General features: G+C 43.3%; 1 protein-coding gene across 3 annotated transcripts in view; it reads right to left on the bottom strand.

Moving 5' to 3' along the window:
- The window catches only part of RNF144B (ring finger protein 144B), a 170630-nt gene that overhangs the window by 29506 nt on the left and 120404 nt on the right, over nt 1-20720 (bottom strand). For 2 of the 3 annotated variants that reach the window (XM_059179433.1, XM_059179432.1), the window contains exon 3: nt 10021-10125. The exons of the other annotated variant lie outside the window; for it this stretch is intronic. In XM_059179433.1, the coding sequence (XP_059035416.1) occupies nt 10021-10125 (105 nt within the window). The remainder of the gene's footprint in view (nt 1-10020; nt 10126-20720) is intronic. 3 annotated transcript variants of the gene reach the window in all.

The following is a 20720-nucleotide window of genomic DNA, read 5'->3' as shown; positions in this document are numbered from 1 at the left end:
TTTTTTTTTTTTTTTTTTTTTTAGATTTTATTTAGTTATTTGACAGAGAGATCACAAGTAGGCAGAGAGGCAGGCAGAGTGTAAGGGAAGCAGGCTCTCTGCTGAGCAGAGAGCCCGATGTGGGGCTCGATCCCAGGACCCTGAGATCATGACCTGAGCTGAAGGCAGAGGCTTAACCCACTGAGCCACCCAGGTGCCCCCATTTTTTTTTTAAAGATTTTATTTATTTATCTGACAGACAGAGATCACAAGTAAGCAGAGAGAGGAGGAAGCAGGCTCCCCGCCGAGCAGAGAGCTCGATGCAGGGCTTGATCCCAGGATCCTAAGATCATGACCTGAGCCGAAAGCAGATGTTTTCACCCACTGAGCCACCCAGGTGCCCCGAGATGGATGTTTAATTTTAAATTAGAAAGCTAAATTTCATAGAGGACACGTCTCTGCCAACAGGGAAGTCAGAGGGCTCTAATTTTTTTGGTCTTTTATTCTACTTTGAATCTCCTATTTATTATTTTTTTAATAGATCGAAGATTTTTATGGAATTAAGACTTAATAGGGTAAATCAATTTTTCCTATTGAAATTTGTGATTTAAAAAAAAGATAGGGGCACCTGGGTGGCTCAGTGGTTTAAGCCGCTGCCTTCAGTTCAGGTCATGATCTCAGAGTCCTGGGATCGAGTCCCGCATCGGGCTCTCTGCTCAGCAGAGAGCCTGCTTCCCTCTCTCTCTCTCTCTGCCTGCCTCTCCATCTACTTGTGATTTCTCTCTGTCAAATAAATAAATAAATCTTTAAAAAAAAAAAAAAAAAAGATAAAAACACCTTAGTTCCATCACCACCATTCTCTTCTCTTCCCAGACCTCACCACTTGGATTTGCACCTTTTCGGTGTTCTATTTGACAATGCACTAAAGGTACAACAGTGTCTGGAACCGTGGGAAGACAGACGAGGAAAGGGGGCAGAGAAGCTGCTCTCAAGGAACTTAAATTACCCAGAAGGCAATAAAGACACATAGGGTTTTTTCTTTTAAATCTACTCTTTGGGAAAAAAGAGAATCGACTCCTTGATCTTACCATTTGTTGGCTTTACGGATTAGACTAGTTCTCTGAAATGTTTCTATTATACCCATGGCTTCAGATCAGAGAAAACTGGACCTTGTAAAAAAAAAAAAAAAAAAAAAAAAAAAAAAAAAGACGATCCAAAGTATTAAATTCCCGGTTTCACTGCCATGTGGAGCTAAGTCTCGATTGCTCAAGGTCTCTTAAAATTATAAACCTGAAATAAACGCGTTAGGATGATTACTGAAGGGTCGATTAGATCACAGGTTAAAGGGCTACTGCTTTCAAAAGCAAAACAAAACAAAACCTGAAACAATCAGACTTGCAAACTGATTGCAAAACTGAAACGCCAATGAAAGAGATTATGAAGAGGTGTCTTATATCACTGTCCTCTCCCTGCCAACAAAAAAATTCCAAATCATTCAAAATCATATCAGAATGTTCCTTTTTAACTTTTTTATTTTGAAATAATCTTAGACTGATGAACTTGGGGAGAGTTCCAAAATCCCATTCTCCCCAACTTCTCCTAATGTTAACACCTTACATAACCATAGGTAAGAATTAAAGTAATGAAATTTACGTTGATATAAAACAAACTATCTTAAGCCTTATTCCATGTTCAGAAACTGTCCCACTTTTCTCTTTTATTTTTTTTTTCCAGTCTAAGATCTAATTCAGGATCCCTCCCTGCATTTAGTTGCCTTAGCCTTCTCCATTCTGTGGCAGTTACTCAGTTTGTCTTTGCCTTTCATGACCTTGACCTTTCATGACTTTGAAGAGTCCAGGCTAGTTATGTCCCTACAGTGTTCTCTGATTTGGGTTCATCTGATGCTTTCCCGTGATTAGGTTGAGCGTGTGCAGTTTTGGCAAGAATGTCACAGAAGTGATGTTGAGCCATTAAGGAAGTACAGGAGGGGGCGCCTGGGTGGCTCAGTGGGTTAAGCCGCTGCCTTCGGCTCAGGTCATGATCTCAGGGTCCTGGGATCGAGTCCCGCATCGGGCTCTCTGCTCAGCAGGGAGCCTGCTTCCTTCTCTCTCTCTCTCTCTCTCTGCCTACTTGTAATCTCTCTCTGTCAAATAAATAAATAAAATCTTTAAAAAAAAAAAAAAAAAAAAAAAAAAAAAAAAAAGGAAGTACAGGAGGACACCCATCTCATTACTGGTAATGTTGACTTTTTAACTTGGTTACGGTGGTGTCCACCAGATTTCTTCACCCTTTGTAATCATCAAGTATCTTGTTCTTGTAGGAATACATTTGAGATTCTGCAAATATCCTGTTTCTCATCATATCTTTGCCCCATTAATTGTTGTTATCTATTGATAATCCTTGCCTCTAAGAGCCATTACTGTGATATTTGCTTAATGATTTTCTATTTCCATCATTCATTCTGTATTTGTTAATTAGAATTCTACTGTAAGAAAGAACTGTCCCTAGGGTGCCTAGGTGGCTCAGTCAATTAAGCATCTGCTTTCAGCTCAGGGCATGAGCCCAGGGTCCTGGGATCGAGTCCCGCATGTGCCTTCCTTCTCAGCGGGGAGTCTACTTCTTCCTCCATCCTTCCCCTGCTTGTGATCTCTCTCTCTCTCTCAAATAAAATCTTAAAAAAAAAAAAAAAAAAAAAAAAAAAGGCTGTCCCTTCTCCCCCATCTACTTATTATTCATTTTTGTATTCAGGTCAGTATGGACTACTGATATTTACTGCATTCAGGAGGCTCTAATCCACTAATAACCAGATCCACATGCAAGCTGTAAAAACAAAAAATTTCCAAGTATCTTCTCAACTATCAAGAGACCACTTCCATCAGATCTAAAAAATTCTTATCTTGATTTAAAGTGATTTTTATTGCTATTTCTCCTTTGAAATTTAATCTGCCTGTTACACAAAAATTTCTCTCCTTCAATCCAAGTATGAAAGACCACTTTTTCTCATCTTCATTATTCTAGAAATTCTTTCCAAAAAGAAAGAAAATTTAATTCAAAGAGAAGGTAAACTCAGTATAATTTTAATAGAATAAGAGCAGTAATACAGAACAGTAAAAACAAAAAGCTACCAATCGCCCATAATCGCATTCTGGGTTGTATCAACCTGAGAATGCTTACTAAAGTACCTTACTGCAAGCCATTGGTTCTCCATTCCACTCTAACCATAGCACAGGACAACCAGGGCACTCAGAATATACATACACGTGGGGAGCTGTAACTGTTACACATGGTGGTTAATTAGATACATCTAACATTCACAACTGACAAGAAATAAAACGTGAGGTATACCTTTGTTTCCTATATTAACTGTGATCATAATATCCGAGCAGGCATCACCACTCACATTGACACTAGCCCTACAAAAGCTAAAGAAGTGGGGTGCCTGGGTGGCTCAGTGGGTTAAAGCCTCTGCCTTCGGCTCAGGTCATGATCCTAGGATCCTGGGATCGAGCCCCGCATCGGGCTCTCTGCTCAGCGGGGAGCCTGCTTCCCCCTCTCTCTCTGCCTGCCTCTCTGCCTACTTGTGATCTCTGTCAAATAAATAAATAAATAAATAAATAAATAAAACTAAAGAAGGAAGTGGGGGTGGGGGGAGACAGTAGAGCCTGCTTGCCAGAGAAGCATTTATGCTGAAATAGTGTGTTCCCATAATACTGACCTCATATACAAATTTTATCTTATGCATAAAATACAATATGTATAGAAAAGGTTACTTTTTTAAAGATTTTATTTATTTATTTGAGAGAGAGAAAGCAAGAGACAGAGCATGAACAGAGGCGGAGGGGCAGAGAGAGGAGGAAGCCGTTTCCCCGCTGAGCAGAGAGCCCACTGCAGGGCTCCACCCCAGGACCCTGAGATCATGACCTGAGCCGAAGGCAGAGGCTTAACCAACTGAGCCACCCAGGTGCCCCCATATCAAAGATTATAATATATATTATATTTTAGTTGGGAAAATGAAATGGTTAAAACCATGAAGTTAGGGATTAGCTTCATGCAAGTTCTCATCAAGGTCTAGACAGCCAGGAAAAAAGAGAAAAAGGAGAAAGAAAAGCCTAGTCTTCACTTGGGTTTGGCCCTTTAAACCATACTTCTGCTACTGCTGCTTTAAAACATTAAAGAGACAGACCAAACAAAGAATCCAAGAGATAGTATATTTGAAGATAGGAGTGACCACAAGAAACTCATTGGAGCATAGCAATTTGTGAGGTGCTATGACTTGCAAAAATACTGGCAAGAGAAACAGTCCTACCCGTACAGATAAATGCCTTATCACACCGATACAAAAACTACCCGGGTTTCCTGTCTCAACCCAGAAAATAAGAACTGTCCTTCCTAACATCCCCCGCTCATCACTTGAGTGTGCTGACCAAGCTCCCGTCTTCTCTCTGTACTAGATTTTGAAACCTGCTGGAAAAAAACAAGAGGGCTTCACTGTCCAAGAGCCAGAAGGCAGGGCCCTCCTGGGAAGTGAGAAAGATGGCGGGAGCTGGAACACCAGGGCGGGAACTGTTTTCACAGTTCCCTGAAGAAGGCTGCTTTCGCTGTGCCTTTCTCACCTGTTCTCCAGAACACCCTCCCACACCCTCTTCCGCCTTTCTCCCGTGGCTCCTCCACGGGTAAAAGGGATTTGCCCATGTGCCCGACCATGTGACACGTTCAAGCCACTGCTGCTTACTCTTCTTACACTTGCCTTTAGTTGAAGAAAAATCCTAGAAACATTTTCCCCCACTTGTATGCAGTTTTAAAGCAAAGCTGTAAATGCATTCCAAAGCAAAATTCAACTGGAACCCTAAAAGTATCTATTGACACTGGCAGAGCAGATTGTTTTCTCCTCCGCCACCTTGAGGTTCGACTCATAATCCCCCCAACACACATCACAGCCCAAGGTTATCACAGACATACTCGGTCCCTTCCCGTCCAGATCCTTCAGCCACAGCAACAGGAATCTGGCTGCCTGGCTGGGCATCCTAATCTTCCTTCTGTCCCGCCTCATGCTGTGATGATGGGGAGGAAGAGTGTGACAAGAGGACACAGCGAGTGAGGGCTGTGCAGAAGGATCACTTGCGGGGAGCACACGGCTCTCTAGAATTCTGAAAGACTTCCCAAATAAACAGGCAACAAGAGTAATATCTGTATTTCTTCTGCAAATGTACCTTCAAATTCCTTAGTGCTCCCCTTCCCCTGCCCCCAGTCCTCCACGGCACCCCACAGCCTAAACCTCCTCCCATAGAAATTCTAGAACCCCCATGCTTGGCACGAGCAGCTGCACACATCCCTGCTCTGGGGCAGGTGGGGACTCTAGCCCAAGAAGCAGGCGGTCAGGTCAATGCCCCAGGACTTGGAAGGAGACTTGGTTGTTGAGAAGCTCTTCCCTGCCCTCCACTGCCAACTGGCAGAGGGAAGAAGTTCAATTTCTCAGGCCATGTAATGGTAGGTATGCGCTCACCACTCTAATTTTATAGGACCCCGACAAATGGCTCAGGTTTCCCCAGCGGGGGATGGTGTGCTACTTCCCTAACACAGGAAGGAAAGGGCTCCAGTAGTCATCACCTTTTAATAGGGCTACGAACTCCCTGGGCCCTGCCGGAAGTGACGCTATCAGAACAAACAGTCTTATCCATAGCGGGTGAGATTCCCGCACCGGGGACCTGAGAAAAGCCCACCACCAGCTGACACTACCACGCGAGGCAGGGAGGCCCCGTTGTACTTTTCTAGTGTCCTCCCCCAGAAGCACGCCGTACTTGGATGGGGTATTAAATGCTTTGCTAATGAAGCATCCCTGATAAACAAAAATTATGGGGCAAAGCCAGTGTTGACCCCATCTGGACGCGGTAAGAAGGCAGGGGGACCCACCGTGAGCAGGGGCCGACGCACGGAACACGGGCAACCACGTGCGCTAGATCTACACCGGAAAGCATGGGGGGCAAAGACTTTAAATGCCTGGTGTCCTGTGAAGATGAATGAAGAAATGTTCTACTTACATGCGTTTTATAAGACAGTGGATGATGAAGAATCACATATTATAACATCAACAACAGCAGCGCCAGGGGAACATGAGTCTCAACCAGAACTATTTTTAACATGTGAAGTTTATTTATGTGTTACCTGTATAATTAAAATTTTTTTAAAAGCAGAAGTAGTCATAGAGACAGAATCCAGTCAAGCATAAGGCAGATAAGCCCCATTATGATATGCTCAATCGTATCTGCATTAAGAACTACCTATTCTTGGGGCACCTGGGTGGCTCCGTCAGTTAAGCAACCGACTCTTGGTCTCAGCTCAGGTCTTGATCTCAGGGTCAAGAGTTTGAGCCCTACAGTGGGTTTCATGAAAAAAAAAGAGGGGGGGGGGGACTGCCTATCATAATAATAACCATATACAAGGAAAGCTTGATGTAAAGGAAGCCAGAAAGGAAGACAGTATAGCCCAAGTTCATGTGTATGAGGTATTTGCTTTGAAAGGAATGGTCCCATATAAACTGGTAAAGCTATCAATCTCTCTAACATAATGTTCTATTTACGTCTCCATTCAAAATGAGAGACCACTAACTACCGCCAGCACAATGTTTCCCTCTGGGGACTGAGAAGAAGTGGCCCGTTGGTTAAGAACTCTGACGACTGTACATTCACGCCCATCTTTAGTCAGCCTCTCGGCAGACCAGTGAGAGCAGAACCGGCCCTTTAATGCCCTGGTCTTCCTACTCGCCTAATGGGAAACAGACTTTGAAGAATTAAAGACATACCAGAGTTTAGTTCAGAAGATGCTTTTGTTCTGTCTTTTTCTGTTTTTGTTTTTGTTTTTCAAATACCCTTTGGTAACTTCTAAGAGACATTACGGGTTTGTTGGGTTTCCATACTGAAAGATTGACTGTTTTTCGAGTCAAATTGGGTACATAGAACGAGTACCGGGTACGTGTGTTGAGAATGTGTATGATGGGGAAGGGGTAAGAAACCAGATGAGCGGAACAGCAGGCGAATATGAAAAGAAAATTCTATACTAAGAAAATCAGGAAAATTAAATTCTGTTCTGGAGAGCTGTGAGACAGGCTCTCCTCGCCCACTCATCTGAACACATTAGCTCTAACATGTGATCCCCGAATTGTCAATGGTTAGTGGTTACCTACGTTGAAAAGTCTACAACAGGGGCGCCTGGGTGGCTCAGTGGTTTGGGCCGCTGCCTTCGGCTCGGGTCATGGTCTCAGGGTCCTGGGATCGAGCCCCGCATCGGGCTCTCTGCTCTGCAGGAAGCCTGCTTCCCTCTCTCTCTCTCTCTCTCTCTGCCTGCCTCTCTGCCTACTTGTGATCTCTGTCAAATAAATAAATAAAATCTTTAAAAAAAAAAAAAGAAAAGAAAAGTCTACAACAACGCCATGCCATTGACCTTTCTGCAAGTGTCAGAGATGTCAGAGTCGGTGCTGTCCAATCGGGCAGCCGTGAGCCGTATATAGCTACAGGGCACTTAGAACATGATTAGGGCAACCACAGGAATGAATTTTTAGTTTTATTTCATCTTAATTAATTTTTTTAAGATTTTATTTACTTTTATTTATTTATTGGCAAAGAGAGAGACCCCAACAATGGAAGCAGCAGGCAGAGGGAGAGGGAGAAGCAGACTCCCCACTGAGCAGGGAGCCCGATGTGGGACTCAACCCCAAGACCCTGAGATGATGACCTGAGCCGAAGGCAGACACTCAACCGACTGAGCCACCCAGCGACCCGATCTTAATTAATTTAAACATAAATAGCCACATGTAGCAAGTGGCTACTGGACTGGACAGTGCAAGGTCTAGGATACAGGCCTGTAGTTAATTTCACTTGTCATCTGGTTAATGTCACTCTGCTGGACCAGAAACTCCATGAGGCTAGCACTGGGCCAATCTTATTTGCCTCTGTATCGTGGAACAGGACCTGGCAGACTGTGCACACTTGATAAACACCACTAACTGGTCAGATTTTCACAGAAGCAAATCAAAAAGGAAGCACCTTTCTTAGAAGGATGATGCATCAAAAGATGCTTGTGAACACCCAAGTCTTACTTCATTTTTTTTAAAGATTTTATTTATTTATTTGACAGAGAAATCACAAGTAGGCAGAGGTGGGCAGAGAAAAAGAGGGGGAAGCAGGCTCCCTGCTGAACAGAGAGGCCAGTGCGGGGCTCGATCCTAGGACCCTGAGATCATGACTTGAGCCAAAGGCAGAGGCTTTAACCCACTGAGCCACCCAGGCGCCTCCGAGTCTTACTTTAAAACCCACTGCCAAAGTGTCTAGCTAACCCAGTCTTTCCCCACTTTAATTTCCTTCTATACTTTTCTCACACAAAAGAAAGCAGTATTTCTCAACAAAGGATGACATAATCAGTATTTTTTTTATTAAAAAAATTCCATTATTTTATGATTTTCCTAAAACAATACACTTCTAAACCATTATATATTCCTTTTATCCTTCCCTAGAAAATACTTCAAACTCACTTGTAACCCCTAGCTGATATTCCATGAACTGAACAGGAGACACCCTGAGGCATATTGGTTAAAAATGGTCTATAAACATCATTCTGCATGCTCTGCTTATAAAACAGAGGATGTGCTTTACAAACAAAGCGTATCAACACACACATCCCCACCTACACATACATATATATACATATCCACGCACACATGCGTGCACACTACTGAGTCTCCAATTATCAGGTCCTTTATTACACAATCTACCTACCACCTTCTACTCTTTTTTTTTTTTATTTTTAAAGATTTTATTTATTTATTTGACAGAGATCACAAGTAGGCAGAGAGCCAGGCAGAGAGAGTGGGGGGAAACAGGCTCCCCGCTGAGCAGAGAGCCCGATGCGGGGCTCAATCCCAGGACCCTGGGATCATGACCTGAGCTGAAGGCAGAGGCTTAACCCACTGAGCCACCCAGGCACCCCACCACCTTCTACTCTTAAAGCCATGTAGTTATGGTGGTCAGAAAGAACTGGATTAGAATTGTAGCTCTTCTGGGCTTTAGATATGCACTCTTGGGCAAATTACTTAATCCCCCTGTGCCTCCCTTTCTAAGTCTGTTGAAGGGACTGGATGGTTCACCAGCTATGAAAGCATCTGGAAGACCACCTAGTGCACAGCAGGTGAGCTGTGATGCTGAACAAGTAACTTACTTCCTCTGTTTCATGGGACCTCTTTCCATTCTAACAATCCAGCCAAAGCAAAGAAGTAAAAGGAGCAATGCTTACAATCTTCCCAAAGATGGGTTAGCGTGGGTTATCTCCTGATTTAAAGTGAGAAGGCCTGGGTGGCTCAGTCAGCTAAGCATCTGCCTTGGCTCAGGTCATGATCCCAGGGTCCTGGGATCGAGTCTCGTGTCAGGCCCCCTGCTCAGTGGGGAGTCTCCCTCTCCCTCTGCCCCCGACTCATGCTTTCTATCTCAAATAAATAAATAAAATCTTTAAAAAAAAAAAAAATCAGATTCAAGGGCAAGGCTCCTGATCAGGGATTGAAGAAACAAAGGAAAATGGTATGTCACAATCTTAAGGAAATGGGAGAACTCATTCAAAAAAGACATTTCTGATATCTGATAAAGATCCAGCCAGAGGCCTGTGGAAATGATTCGACTCCGTCTCTCTCTGTACAACCACAATAGTTTATATTGTCTGTAACTGGTTAAAATCTGTCATCCGTTTATCTTTAAAGTAGTAGAGATCACAAGACCCCTTGTTCTTCCGCCTCCAAACTGCACATCTGGTAAACCTGATTCCTAGCGCCTTTGACTACTGGAGAATTTCTTCAACACGCAGATTTATCGATGGAACTGCGGTAAGCAACAGCTTCAACAGTCTGTATGAAGTATCCATAGGTATGCAGCCACAAAGGACTCCTTTAAAGAGGTAGCCTCTGCATTTCGATTCTAGACCCCCTGGCAGGGAAGTACGCAGTGAGGATCCCAGGGAGTAACATCAACAGGCAAGAGGGAAGGTCATGGGAGTCGAGCATACCTCCGCCTCCTGCAGGGTCCCGTGGTTCAGGCACACCGTGTCAGGGCAAGCAATGGGAGACCCACAGCCTTCTCGGATTGCCAGCTGCAGGTACTGTTTCAAGCACTAGAAGGTAAGAAGGAAAAAGACAATGACCCATTGCCTCACAGTAGCACGAAGGTCACACATCACCCTTGCCTCCCCTTCCTTCACTGGCAGTCCTGGGGCTCTTGTGCTCGGGGAAACCGAGGGAGACCAAAGTTACCACAAGTGTGAACACTAAGACCCATCGCTTGGGAAAGAAAGCAAGACAGGTGATTAATTACGCATGACCTCATCCTAAGAATATGAGTTTATGCGAGGCAACACATCAAATTCCCATGTGCTCACACTTTTCATCCAACACGGATATGGGAAAGAAGAAACCCTCGTTTGCCCTGGTGGCAAATGCCTTCTTTACTCTCTCTTTTTTTAACTTATGTGACTTCCCAGTTCCATTTTTACCTAGTGGTCCTCTCCCTCGAAGTTTGCTCAAAAGTAGAACTCTGACTCTCATGCTGATTTAGCCAAACAGAATCAAAATACAGCTGACACTTGAACAACATGGGTTTGAACTGTGTGGGTCCACTGACATGCACATTTTTTTTTAAATAAATACAGTGCTATAAGTATATTTTCTTTAATGATTTTCTTAACATTTTCTATAGCTTCCTTTATTGTAAGAATACAGTATGTAATACATATACAGAATATGTATTAATCAACTGTTTATGTTATCAGTAAGGCTTCTGGTCAACAGTAGGCTATGAGTAGTTAAGTTTTAGCTCAGTTGGTTAAGCGTCTGCCTTCCGCTCAGGTCATGACTCCAGAGTCCCAGGATGGAGCCCTGAGTTGGGTTCCCTGTCCAGCCAGGAGTCTGCTTCTCCCTTTCTGTCTGCTCCTCCCCCTGCTCATGCTCTCTCTTGTTCACTCACTCTCTCAAATAAATAAAATCTTTAAAAAAAGAAAGAAAGAAAGAAAGAAATCCCAGAAATGGACTCCTCAGTTTCTACTAATTCGTTCATAATTGGAGCTCTTTACTGTATGCGTGATGAAAACAAGTCAAGAACACATGTTTCAGGACACCCCAAAAATACATAAGCCGGTCAATGAACTAACAACCCTTATAAAGTTAAGATTCTTTACAATTGGGTTCAAACTCTTCAAATTTATGCATTTATGGATCAACCTGCTACATTAATAATACTGCTGTTGCACCAACCTTTTATAAAAGCTTAACTATTAAATAAATTCTATGGTCAGAATACAGATACCATAATCGTGAACCTATTTCTTTGTCCTTTTTTTTTTTTTTAAGATTTTATTTATTTGAGAGAAGAGACACAGAGACAGCAAACATGAGGGGGAGTAGTACAGAGGGAGAAGCAGACTCCCCACAGAGCAGGGAGCTGGATGCGGGGCTCGATCCTGGGACCCTGAGATCCTGACCTGAGCTGAAGGCAGATGCTTAATGACTGAGCCACCCAGGTGCTCCCATCTTTATTTTTCCCCGTCTGAAAATAAAACCAATATCACAATGGCATTATTTCAGGAAACTAATCCTGTATTTAGCTGAGCGAAATTACCGTTACAGTGGACTCCGGAAGCAATGACTATAGCAACGCATTGAAACCAGATTTGTATTTCTTCACATGCTTAACAATTCCCTTCTTCAAGGAGTCCATTTTCCCCCTATGCCATTCATCACCATTCATCATCAAAAAATGAGAAAGTAACCCAAATACCCAAAACAGAAGAACACATAAATAAATGATGCTCAATTCATACAACGGCTCGCTGAGGAATCATGAAAAATATTTTCAAATGATGTTTAAACACATGGGGAAAGTGCTCCTGGGTCCGTATGGAGAATAAAAGGTATCCGGGAACAGGGCTCCTCTCGCAGAACTCTTCCTACTGTCGACTGCACTCTGGGTGCTGTATTTTAGCTCTTATTTTCTCATTTGAGAGAAGGGTGAGCATTCCCTTGCTCCAGGAGTTTTGGCGCCAGACATGGTCTCCTGCGCTAAGAACGGGAAGCAGGAGAGAGCCACATCAGGAAATGTGGGGAAGAATTTCTGCACACACGCAACACTCGAGAGGACCGACAGAGCTGGCGCCCAGAAAGGAATGTCACACCCAGGGACAAATGAAAAAATGATGTGAAGGCTTGTCCACCCGGCTCTGTTCTGCGGACCTTTTGGCCCTCCATCCGCCACACAGATGCCAATGTGACCACTTCGGTCTCCCCAGCTGCCACTTGAAATTTAAGCAGAAAGACTCTAAAAATGTATGGTCTCCAGGTTCAAGGGGAAGGTATCCAGGAAAACAAAGTGAACTGAGCAACAAACATCTATCAGAATATCTGGACTCCGGCCATGGAGTCATGCTAGCAAGCGATGATGGGAAAGTGACTTAGACCGTGCCCCAGACCGGCTTCCCTTCACTGAAACACCCGAAATGATAGCATCTGTTGGGGCGCCTGGGGGGCTCAGTGGGTTAGGCCTCTGCCTTCGGCTCAGGTCATGATCTCAGGACCCTGGGGTCATGATCTCAGGACCCTGGGATCAAGCCCCACGTCGGACACTCTGCTGAGCGGGGAGCCTGCTTCCCCCCTCTCTCTTCCTCTGCCTCTCTGCCTCCTTGTGATCTCTGTCAAATAAATAAAATCTTTAAAAAAAAAAAAAAAAGATAATATCCGTTATGGTTACCTCAAAGGATTCAAAACACACGCGCACACAAAACACAAACCTGATCTTCTGTATACAGGAACCCTTTGAAAAAGTCACAGACTGCAGAATTATTTCTACTCAGCTTCGCGTGATCTTAGACTCTATCAAGAACTTCATGGGGAAATGTTAATCCTCTGACCTCCTGAGATTATCCTTTCTCTACTCCCTTCTGAGAACCAGTGAAGCTGCTGTGCCCAGAAGCATCATACACAGGACAGATACTTGCAACAGAAGAGCACACACGCCTCCATTCAAGCTTCCCTTTAGAATGATTTGCATCTCTAGAAAAAGCTTAGGGTCAAATAGAAACCAAAAAGAAAGACTGTGTGAGTCTTTACAGAAGACTCAGAAAAAAAAAAAAAAATTATTTCAACTTTTTGCAAACTTGTAAAGTTGAAATCTAAGCTTTCCCAAGAGTTTATCATAGATGTTCAGACTTTATTTATTTGTCAGAGAGAGAGAGAGAGAGAGAACAGGAGCAGGGGTAGCGGCAGGCAGGAGAAGCAGGCTTCCCACTAAGCAAGGAGCCTGATGGGGGACTCAATCCCAGGACCCTGGAATCAGGACCTGAGGCAGAGTCAGCCACTTAACCACTGAGCCACACAGGGGCCTCTGCTCTCTTTGATTTTTGTTGTTGTTGTTGTTGTTTTTAAAGATTTTATTTATTTATTTGACAGAGAGATCACAAGTAGGCAGAGAGACAGGCGGGGGCGGGGAGGGGGAAGCAGGCTCCCCGCTGAGCAGAGAGCCGGATGAGCTGCTCCATCCCAGGACCCTGAGATCACGACCTGAGCTGAAGGCAGAGGCTTTAACTCACTGAGCCACCCAGGCACTTCTCACCCTGCATTTTCTATCTCTGTGAATAGGACATTTCCATCCATCCGGCTGCACAACCCAGAAATGTATGGATCATCTAGGACACCACTTTCTCATACCCTGTCTCCAATAAATACTTTCTGGGTAGTCTTCCCCTGGCCGTCTAACCAAGCCCTCGATACTGAGCAGAGCCTTTGAATCCACCTCCCCCCACATACCAGCTTCCCCACATCCCCAATCTTCCCCATCTCAGTAAATGGAACCAATTACCCAGTTACTCGGCCAAAACAAAAACAAAGACATCCTTGATTCCTCTTTTCCTCAAACTCTACAACCAAAACATGTCCCCACACTCAACGTTTCTCATCACTCCCACTGCAAACTCAAGTCCCCGTCACCCTTTCCGGAGACCTCGGCAATAGCTTTCTCGATGGTCTCTCCTCTATCCAGTAGCCAAGGCACTCTTTGTACATCTTTCTAAAATACAAATCCCATTTTATTCTCCTGCCCCAAACCCTCCAATGAATGCGCGTCTCATTCAGATGGCCTCGCCAACTCCTTATCACGGCTCGCACGGCCCTACTCCTGGCTGCTGCTCTGAGCTCCTTTCTACCACATTCCCCCTCTACTCCGGGGCTATGAACCTGCTCGCTACCTCCTCTATGTATCATGCTTGCTCCCGAATAAGGCCTTCTTTCTTGGTTGGTGCCCTCCCTCCCACCCCCGCCGAATGTCCTTCCTCCCAGAAGGCTCGATTTCACGTCATTGAGGGCCCTCTTCAGAGTCACGTCTGCAGACAGGCCTTCACCGGCTAAAAAGCACAACGGTCCCTCCCCTATCAGGCCTCCTTACCCTGCTTTGTATTTCTTCATAGCACTTTCTATTATCTAATGTTAGTTACTTGTGTATTATCTTGTTGCCCACTAGAAATTCAGCTATTAGTACAGAGACATGGTCTTAGTCTGATGGATTCCAGAAAAACATGTAGAAGGTACTGCAAAACACATTACTGGGTGACTGACTTGATAAATGCAAAAGTCCTATCCATCCCATGTCCTAAGTACTGGTTAGGTCCATTCGCTTCTATCTGCCTCCTCTGCCCACCCTTAGACCCCTTTCCATTACCTCTTACCTGGGCTTCTGCCTTGGTCCCTTCACTAATCTTGCTGTATCTGTTTTTGCCTCTTTCTAGTTAATTCTCCACACTGCTGGCAGAAGGAACTTTAATAAAATCTAAATCTGATCCCTTCTGCCATCCGCTTAAAACCCTTCCAAGACCATAAACACTCGTTACATCTCCTTTATACACTTATTACAACTAGGACTTAAAAATTAGGTGGATAGAGGGGTGCCTGGGTTGTTCAGCTGATTAAGCATCTGACTCTTAATTTCAGCTCAGGTCATGATCTCAGGGTCTCGGGGATCAAGCGAGCCTCATGTTGGGCTCCATGGTGGATGTGGAGCCTGTTTAAGGTTCTCTCTCTTTGGGGCGCCTGGGTGGCTCAGTCGTTAAGCCATCTGCCTCGACTCAGGTTGTGATCCCAGGATCCTGGGATCGAGCCCCACATAAGGGTCCCCGCTCAGTGGGGAGTCTGCTTCTCCCTCTCTGACTCCCCCTGCTTATGTTCCCTTTCTCTCTGTCTCTCTTTCTGTCAAATAAGTAAATAAAATCCTTAAAAAACAATTAAAAAAAAAGATTCTCTCTCTCCCTCTGCCCCTCCCCAGATCTTAAGGGTGCACGTGCACTCTCACTTTCTTGCTATAAAATCAGGTGTATATAATTATGTAACCCCCACCAAAGTCTCACTCTCTACACTCAATCCATCTGTTGACATTACCAGAAATTTCAACCTTTAGATTTCTTTGATTAAAACCTTGTCTCTAGAATAATCTGTCACCATTCGCCAATAATTAGGACAGGAGGACAGTCAGAGGAGGAAATAGCTTCCTGGCAGAGAGCAGAGTCTTGAAGAAAAGAACAGGAGACAGGTATGTTTCTATGGACAAGAAACACTGGAAACTACGGGACACTAATGGGAAAGGCTGCCATGATACTATGATTTGTAATAAGAAATACAAATACATTCTTCTTATTTCCAGCACAGAGCATCTAAAACCCTTGGAATTTCCTAAGTGATGGTAAAGATAAAAAGTAACCTTTGCTATGCTAAGGAGGAGACTTTGGGAATGCTCCTAGGTCGGGGGGGGGGGGTATGTTGGCTGCCAGAAGTACCAACTCTGGGCATGGAGAGCTGGAACTTTTAGTCCTACCCACTGACCTCCAGGGAGCAGAGAGAGCCTGGAGGTTACATCGGGGCCACTAGTGACTGACTCACTCATGCCTATGGAATGAAACCTCCATAAAAGCCCAAAAGTCTGAGTTCAGAGTGCTTACTGGTTGGTGAACACATGGAGATTTGGTAAGAGTGTTATACTTTGGAGGACTTGGAAGACCCATGCTCTTTCCCCACACCTTGTCCTATGCATGTCTTCCCTCTGGCACAGCATTTTATAATAAACCAACAATCTAGTAAGTAAAGTGCTTCTCTGAGTTCTCAGAGCTGCTCTAGCGCGGTAACCGAAGCCAAGGAGGAGGTCATGGGAACGTATGATTTACAGCCCGCTGATCAAAAGTGCAGTTAACAACCTGGGCTTGTGACTGGCATGCAAAGTTGGAAGACTTCTTTGATCCAGACTTGTTTGGGTAAATCTCTATTCCAATCCTTTGCCCATTTTTAATTGAGTTATTTGTGTTTTTATTATTGAGTTATAGGACTTTTTTGTACATTCTGCAGGTGTCCTGTAACAGACATTATTTGCAAATATTTTATCCCATTCTTTGAGTTTTTTCACTTTCCTGAGGAGGTCCATTGTAAAGGTTTTTAATTTTGATGAGGTCTGTTTTCTTCTGTTCATGCTTTGCCGAATCCAAGATCATGAAATTTTTTTCTATTTCCCATATTTTCTTCAAAGAGACAGGCAGAAGCCTTTTGAGTTAATGTTCGTCCATGGTATGAGGAAACAGTCCAACTTCATTCTTTTGAAAATGGTATCCAGTGGTCCCAGCACTATTTATCGAAAAATTATTCTTTCTCCCTTTGAACTGCCTTGGCACCCTTGATGGAAATCAACTGACAATGAACATGAGAATTTATTTCTGGAACTGTCAATTCTATTCCCTCGAGCTAACTGTCTATCCTTTTGACAGTGTGACATAGTTTTATTATAGCATTATAGGAAGTTTGAGGACCAGAAGTCAGTTCTCCAACTTTATTCTTCTTTTATAAGATAGTTTGGGCTATCTGATTTCCCTCAATTTCCCATATGAATTTTAGGATAAGCTTGTCAATTTGCGCCAAGAAGATATTTGGGATGTTGACAGGATTTATATCTGTAGATCCATTTTACAGCCATCTTACAGTACAGGTATACCTTGTGCTTTGTACTTACAGAGAGTACATTTTTACAAACAGAAGGCTTGTGGCAACCTGACATCCAGCCAGTCTATTGGCACCAAGCATTTGCTCACTTCATGTCTCTGTGTCATACCTTGGTAATTCTCGCCATATTTCAAATCTTTTCATTATATATTATATGTGCTACAGTGATCTGTCGATAATTGTGACTCATGGAAAGCTCAGAGGATGGTTAGCATCCTTTACCAATAAAAAATTTTGGGGGCGCCTGGGTGGCTCAGTGGGTTAAGCCACTGCCTTCAGTTCAGGTCATGATCTCAGGGTCCTGGGATCGAGTCCCACATCGGGCTCTCTGCTCAGCGGGGAGCCTGCTTCCTCCTCTCTCTCTCTGCCTGCCTCTCTGTCTGCTTGTGGTCTCTCTCTGTCAAATAAATAAATAAAATCTTTAAAAAAAATTTTTTTTAACAGTGTGCATATTTTTTGGGACATTATGCTACTGCACACCTAAAAGACTATAGTATAAGAATACAGTGTAAACAGGGGTGCCTGGGTGGCTCAGTGTGTTAAAGCCTCTGCCTTCAGCTCAGCTTACAGTCCCAGGGTCCTGGGATCAAGCCCCACATCAGGCTCCCTGCTCAGTGGGGAGCCTGCTTCCTGCCACCACACCCCCACCTGCCTCTCTGCCTACTTGTGATCTCTGTCCATCAAATAAATAAATAAAATCTTTAAAAAGAAAAAAAAAGGGTATAGTGTAAACGTAACTTTTATAGGCACTGGGAAATGAGAGAACTCATTCGGCTTTATTTTGGCATTTGCTTTATTGAGTTAAGTCTGGAACCGAATTCCCAATATCTCCTCAGTGTGCCTATATTGATCCATGAATATCGAGTGTCTTTCTATTTAGTCTTCTTGAATTTCTTTCAACAATGTTCTGTAGTTTTCAGAGTATAAGTTTTGTGCTTCTTTTGTTAAATTCATTCCTGAATATATTATTCCTTTTGAAATTATTGCTAATAATCGTTGTTTTAATGTACCATTATTGTATTTTCCTTTGCTGATGTATAGAAGTACAATTAACTTCTGTATACTGATGTTGCAGTCCTGTTAAGCAGCATCAGTGTTTTTAAACTCTGTGATTCCAGAGGTGCCCGGGTGGCTCAGTGGGTCAAAGCCTCTGCCTTGGGCTTAGGTCATGATCCCAGGATCCTAGGATCAAGCCCCACATTGGGCTCTCTGTTTGGCAGGGAGCCTGCTTCCTCCTCTCTCTCTCTCTGCCTGCCTCTCTGCCTACTTGTGATCTCTGTCTGCCAGATAAATAAATAAAATCTTTTAAAAAATAAAAAATAAATTAAATTAAAAAAAAAAAAAAAGACTCTGTGATTCCAGTCTGCAACCAAGTTCAAGAACTTCTAGTTCAATACAATCCATGCCCTCAAGTCTCATCAAGGAAGATCCATCCACCATCACTGCCCTAAGTTATTCTGTAATACTCAGAAGTATGATCTCCACAGGAAGGAAGGACTCCTTTCTAACCAACATCTCCATAGAGAATGCATGCATTTAGCTAGTTGCAGAAGAAACAGTAAAGGAAGCCTAAGAAGGAAGTTTTATACGTAAAAGTGAAAGCTCTGATTGAGATCTTTTAAATACTTAACCCCAAAGAGTGCTGCTACTGTTTTTAGAAGAGGGAACTAAGATCCGCCTTGTAAGTTTGAGAACATTCTATACGGGAGATTAAATCTGGCCCCCAATCGAAAGTACCTCCAGTTCCCACCAAGCAAGAGCGATCAAATGCTTCTACCTTTGTCTCAGGTGATCATGAAACACCTACATGAAGAGACTCAGTGACGTATGTAATAGCTCTGAAGAGAAACCCACTGGAAATGCTGCAGAGGGATCCAGTCCTCACCGCAAAGGGAATGAGTCGGGCTGGACTGGGAGCACCTTTCAATCAGAGCAGGGAGCAGGCAGCAGCCTTGAGCTTGGGAAGGATCTGCTTTCAACATCCGTAATTCAAGAACCCTCCCACTGACCTTTCAGAGGCTCTCCCTTTTATCCCAGCAGGGCTGCCTCTCTTCACAGAGGGGGCCCCAGTTCTCAGGCTAGTTCCAAAGAGAACCTTGTGTGCCACGTGCTTACAACACAGTATACCCAGAAAAGCAACCAATGGTTCCAAGAGAAAGAAAATAAGGCTTGCCAAGTTGACATCCTTCCATTTCCTCCAAAAAAACATTGGATCTCAGAACTGCCAGCCCTCAGCTGGCCCCAAGGCCCTCACCAACAGGCCCAGGACAGGCAGTGAGAATAAGCACAGCCCAGATTAAGCATCAGGAGATTCTGCTGAACTCATTTATCGCTTTCTTCAACCACATTCTGTGCACCTAAAGAGTCCCTATTTGAACTCTTAGGCAACCTTTCTGACTCTCCGGGAATGCACAGAAGGAAACAAACCCAAAAGTAACAAAGCCCTTCAGCCACGATGTAGGGCTATGCAAGGTAGCTGCATAAAATGTAACTGATCAACCCATCCAAGTAAACACAGTAAGGAGTGCAGTCCATTCATTCTAAGAGAGAAGGCGCAGGGAGTATCCACACATTTTAACCATACAAAGGACAGACACATGAGGAGGCAAGCACACTAAACGTTTAATGTTGGAATCCAGGAGGGGGGAGGTATATAGATACTCATTGCTAAAGTTCTCTCACCTTTGTTGTATGTTTGAACAGTTCCCTCACAAACCGTTGTACAAATTCTTAAACTAAAAAGAAAAAAATTTACACCATTCACCAGATCTCAGATTTTATTGTTCCTTAAAGCAAGAATCATCTATGTTAAATGAAAAAAAAAGAATCAACTATGTAGTATTTTATATAATACCCCAATATCTGTATTGTATTTAAGCCAGAATTTGAATAAATTCAAGTGAAATAAAATCTTCTTAATGAAAATTAATGACAACTGCATTAGTGATTATCTAAATTTTTGATAATTTTCAAGAATATTTACATTGTATAAATGAGACAAGCTAACTCATCATCAATTACATTTTTTTTTTACAGGATATAACCTACGAAGCCAGCATGCAAAACAGGTCACATCAATGACCCAGAAGTTAAACAATAGTGATGCTGTTAGTTTCTTCAAGAGGATACTTTTTCTCTACATAGACTACTAGTTAGGAAGTATAGCACAGACATAAGCCTTCAGCCTGGAGCACCTGGGTGGCTCAGTTGGTTAAGGGTCTGCCTTCAGCTCAGGTCACTATCTCAGGGTCATGGCATTAATGCTCCCTGCTCAGCAAGGAGTCTGCTTCTCCCTCTGCCCCTCCCCCTGCTCAGGCTCTCTCCCTCTCTCTCTCACTCACTCTCTCTCTCAAATAAATAAATAAAATCTTTAAAAAAAAAAAAAAAAAAGACATAAGCCTTAAGCAAACTTCCTCCTTGGCTACATTTACAAAAGAGAATTTATTAGATTTTAAAAATGTGAATCTGAAAAAGCTGGACTAACAGTGACTTGGTTGAATGTGAGCCATCTTCTAATATTCAAAATTGATTTAAATGATTTTATTCAACAAGTCCACAGCAAAATCAGAATATCTTTCTACTTATAACAGAGATGGTAACAAATTTGCCACTATCCCTCATCTCATAATTTTCCCCCAAGACTTTGTTCTGCAAAAACGGGAATGCTGTCAACATTCCTAAAAAGCCAATTTCT

Source organism: Mustela lutreola, chromosome 6, assembly GCF_030435805.1.
Source record: "Mustela lutreola isolate mMusLut2 chromosome 6, mMusLut2.pri, whole genome shotgun sequence".
NCBI classification, from domain to species: Eukaryota; Metazoa; Chordata; class Mammalia; order Carnivora; family Mustelidae; genus Mustela; species Mustela lutreola.
This window is presented reverse-complemented; position numbering and strand designations above follow the sequence as displayed.